Source organism: Trachymyrmex septentrionalis, unplaced genomic scaffold (assembly GCF_001594115.1).
Source record: "Trachymyrmex septentrionalis isolate Tsep2-gDNA-1 unplaced genomic scaffold, Tsep1.0 scaffold9, whole genome shotgun sequence".
Classification (NCBI taxonomy): domain Eukaryota; kingdom Metazoa; phylum Arthropoda; class Insecta; order Hymenoptera; family Formicidae; genus Trachymyrmex; species Trachymyrmex septentrionalis.
Window position 1 is genome coordinate 4,715,616 of NW_017306091.1, and position 4,563 is coordinate 4,720,178.

General features: G+C 34.5%; 3 protein-coding genes across 3 annotated transcripts in view; all 3 read left to right on the forward strand.

Annotated features, from left to right (window-relative positions):
• Positions 1 to 3,346, forward strand: part of LOC108755841 (6-phosphofructo-2-kinase/fructose-2,6-bisphosphatase 1) — a 12,416-nt gene extending 9,070 nt beyond the window's left edge. The window contains exon 8 of the transcript XR_001939790.1: positions 3,334 to 3,346. The gene's annotated coding sequence lies outside the window, so the exon portion shown is untranslated. The remainder of the gene's footprint in view (positions 1 to 3,333) is intronic.
• Positions 7 to 1,046, forward strand: LOC108755844 (YEATS domain-containing protein 4). The gene is made up of 4 exons (XM_018499156.1): positions 7 to 122; positions 242 to 523; positions 612 to 792; positions 874 to 1,046. Exons 1-4 carry the CDS (start codon positions 75 to 77, stop codon positions 1,044 to 1,046), a joined length of 684 nt encoding a protein of 227 aa, XP_018354658.1. The 5' UTR covers positions 7 to 74.
• Positions 2,162 to 4,563, forward strand: part of LOC108755842 (solute carrier family 25 member 35-like) — a 4,582-nt gene continuing 2,180 nt past the window's right edge. Inside the window, exons 1-2 of the mRNA XM_018499155.1 lie at positions 2,162 to 2,305; positions 3,878 to 4,259. Of these exons, the coding sequence (XP_018354657.1) occupies positions 2,283 to 2,305; positions 3,878 to 4,259 (405 nt within the window). The 5' untranslated portion in view covers positions 2,162 to 2,282. The remainder of the gene's footprint in view (positions 2,306 to 3,877; positions 4,260 to 4,563) is intronic.

A 4,563-nucleotide genomic window follows, 5' to 3' on the forward strand; every position in this document is an offset into this window, starting at 1 on the left:
TTGAAATAATTCTTTGAAGTTGCGACTTTGTTAAACCGATAACTTGCGAGATTGTGATATCAAGCTTATCGTGAATGGCATCCACAAACGAGTTCGGTCCAGATTCTGGTGGTAGAATAAAGGTAACCTAAAAAATTAACAAACTGTCAGTACCACAAACTACTTATAATAAGTTTGCCGCTACATGATTTGTTTAATAAAAATTGACATATTATTTTATTAAATGATTTACTCCTATCAGGGAGTTACAATAATCAAGCCTATAGTTTACGGAAATGTGGCACGGTATTTTGGCAAAAAGAGAGAGGAAGATGGACACACGCATCAGTGGACTGTGTACGTTAAGCCGTATAATAACGAGGACATGTCTACCTATGTGAAGAAGGTGCATTTCAAGCTGCATGAGAGTTATAACAATCCTAATCGTATTGTGACAAAGCCACCATATGAATTGACGGAAACTGGCTGGGGAGAATTTGAGATAGTCATTAAGATTTATTTTCATGATCCGAACGAACGTCCCGTAAGTGAAAAAGCTTGCTGTGAGATTAAAAATTTCCGAATCTAATTGTTCTTTCATTAGCTGTAAAAAATGTATGAATCAATTTCAGGTAACAGTATATCATATACTGAAATTGTTTCAATCAACACCCGAGATACAATTGGGAAAGAAGAGTCTAGTATCCGAGTTTTATGAGGAGATAGTTTTTCAGGATCCAACAGCCTTGATGCAACATCTACTGAGTTCTAGTAGGCCAATGACGCTTGGAGCTTGGCGACATAATACAGACTGTTTGTATTCAAATCACGGATGTATATTTCATCTTTTTTCATTAATTTAATGATAATTTAATAAATTTATAATTATTGCAGTTGAAGCATTGAAGGAATCTACGATGAAAGATATTATGGAGGCACGCAACAAGATTAGACTCGAAGTGATAGATTTGAAAGAGAAATTGACTCTGGCAAAAGAAACTATTGCAAAATTCAAGGAGGAGATTGCAAAGATTTCTAAAGCTGGCGGAAGTTTATCTGTCGCGTAATGATATTATTTTAAAATTGAAATAATATAATATTGATATATTGAACAAGTAGATGATATTTGTTGACTTGCTCCAACAAATATAAGATCTTTTTCCATGTATAAAGTGTACATAATTTCGTAATTGTGACTTTATAAATTTTATTTTAATTAATTTGCAAGTAATAAAAAATTTCATTTCATTGTATTTTTTTATTCAACATTACTGATAAGATAATAAAATTTCTTCTGCTTTTCAACATGGACAGTTTTCATTAGTCGCAATGAACACTTACTTATTTCTAATGTAATGTTTTTTCTTTATGATCTAGCTCGTCTAGTCAAGGAGGTTACTTATGTGAGATACCTGTATATGCAAAAGAAAACTATCTGAAAAATTTGGAAGTGAAACAATGTCAAGATTTTTCATTATATTTAACAGCACTGATTTTAATAGATCAACAGTCCATTCCTACGTTTGTAATTTCATTTAATATGTCGATGTATAGTGTATACAACGCGCGCGTAAATTGTCAACTCATGAAGACATAACATTGAGATAATAATGAAAAGTGAACGGATGTTTTTCAAACATCAAGAATTCTTGATGAAATTTAGAATTACAATACTAAAAAAGATGAAACGGAGTAAGGGTGAGTATATGAAAAGATCCATTTAAATGGAAATGAATTTTTTTGGATTGTAAACTGAGATTCCAATGGAAAAGATAAAAACGGAGGAAAGGTCTAGCGCATGGAAAGAATAGGATCCATATAGATAAGAATGAGAATTGGGAAATGTTTCAGATAAAGATTCGAAAACTTTTTTTCTTGGATGGACAACGAACTGGTTGTAACACAGATTGAGATTTATCGGGATGTTATTATATTAAGCAGTCAGTTAAAGAGAAATTATTCGAATAAACGCGGCTTTTTAAAGTATTTCGAAATACGAAAAATACCATATTTCTGTCACGAGTTGCGACACACGTGACGTGGTCCGATAATACGTTAATATGACTCTGAATAAATAACAGTTATCGAGCGTGTTTGACAATGAAGAGGGTACAGGGGATATGATGTAAACCTACGTCAGGATTGCTTGTATGTGTATCGTGTACGAACGCAAGGCGCGCGCGACTTGGAGTTTACGTTCGGCGCTGCATCCGACATAAACTACTGTTGCTCCCCGGGTGAGAGTAACTAAAAAAAAAATCGGCTGTTTCTCGCTTTCCTACCGAGAACCGAGAGACGAAAAGATGAGCACGGTCACCGAGAAAACGTAAGCATTGTGCGCGATCATTTTCATTCATTATATCGTTTGTGCGGTCGCGTACGTCGATTCATAGCTGTCGATTCGTGCTGGTGCATCAGATGGCACGCTGGTGCGCACTTCCGTTTCATAGTCCCCTGTTCGTGATCCTCGATCATCGACTATTCTTGACCGAATTTTACCTTGTGTGCCGCCTAACTGGCGGCCGCGTCGGCGTACCATCGGTGATTCACGAGTGTTACGTAATAATCAACCGGCCAGTCACTCCGACATGGATACGTAAAGTGCGAGATGTTACTAATAATTAAAAGTCACTTTTCTTTCCTGATATGTTACAATTAGAGCTGCCGGCGTAGGTACGGTCCTTAAAAAAAAAAGTCAAGAAACGTTGATGGTTCGATTTCGAATTCTGATTCGATAAAATACTGTTGAATGATTAAATCAATTCTTTAAATCTTTCAAACTTAATTTTTGATAGATTCGCAGTTTAAAAACCGACGAGTGCAATGATTTTCTTTTCTTCATCAATAAAATATCATTTCAAAAGACGATCGAGTTAATAATTAAATGAAAAGTGATGTAAATAATATATAAGTTAGGATCATTTTATGTATATAATCGTGTTTATGCTCAATAACTTTCAGAAACACGAATGATACAGTGAATACGAAAGGAATTTGTATATAGTAGTGCAGTTCGTAAAATTGATAATCGAAATCAACCAGCTTTCAATAAATGAATTAAGTAAATAAATGAATTAAGAGTACCTAATCAATAGCAATTAACTTGTTTTGCGTGAAGATATTCTCGTCACGAATTAATATTTTTTTGTTACAGATATTAAGCATTTTTTCCAATTTAAAGATTTTATATTTAATATATACACATATTATTTTTTAATATAATTTTTTTAATTCATCCAAATTAAATAATATTTTCTTCAAGTATCGTATGTATAAATTAAGTGATTCATTTTATTCTTAACAGGCAAATATTTCGGAAATATGCAATTTTATCAAAAACATTGTAAATACAAGTATAGAGGAAGATGTACAATTATGATATCGTTTATATACGTATATAACTTTTATTTATAATACTTCTTTTTTTGTAAGATTGCGTATTTTAAAAATATTTGTCCGTCAAGATTAAATTAATAAATCATTTCGTATAATTTGTAATTATATGGAAAACAGATTTTTCAATAGTTTTTAATACTTTTGATATAAATTTTATTTCACTATATCGCACGTGATACGACCATTTATCTACAAATACAGAAATGAAAATAATTAACGTACTATTTGCGAAATAGTAAAATAAAATTACAATTAACAATATACCGATCGCACACTCATAAGAGATGTATTCCTTTACTTAACTCTTACATATTATAAACAAACAGCTAGAGAAACGAATAAGCTATCTAATATTCGTAAATTAAGATGAGGAGAAGAAATAAAAGAAAATTGATTTTTAACGTGTTGGAAAAATCGATCACTGTCTCGTGTTTGATTTTCGGTTATCTCCAACTCCTCGACATCTGTTTCATCTGTTCCATGCTCTTTCACTGCCTTTCAGGCTGGGCGTGGAGTTCGGAATTGGTGCCTTGGCGGCGGTGGGAGCCGGCTTCTTCACGAATCCCGTGGACGTGGTGAAGGTGCGGCTGCAACTGCAGGGTGAGCTGGAGGCGCGAGGCTCGTATCAGAAGATATACAAAAACACCGTGCACGCCGCGTATCTGATAGCTAAGCACGAAGGTGTATTGGCTCTACAAGCGGGAATTGTACCCGCGCTCGCCTTCCAGGTGGTACTCAACGGTATTCGTTTGGGCGCATACAAGTCTGCCCAGAGATACGAACTGATCACTGACAAACAAGGCAATACCGATGTTCTACGGACCACCCTGGTGTCCGGCACGGCCGGCTGCGTCGGCGCCGTCCTCGGCAGTCCGTTCTATCTGGTAATTGTTATGTTCATTCAACCTTCCTCCAACGTACAAAATCTTCCCTCGTGCGAAATGAGTCACGATAACGGCAAAATCGAATCAAATCGTTATTGATGGAAAAGTGACTTTTAGGAATCATTTTAGAATTATTTTCATGATACATAACGTACACTGACTTTCATTCTATAACTTGGAAATTGGTCTCTTCGCCTGTTGAAACTATAACTTCAAACTGACTGTTCTTTCTTTCGAATTCGTATAAAATTATGTATAGCATATTGATTGCATACATATATGTGTGTATATATATATATATATA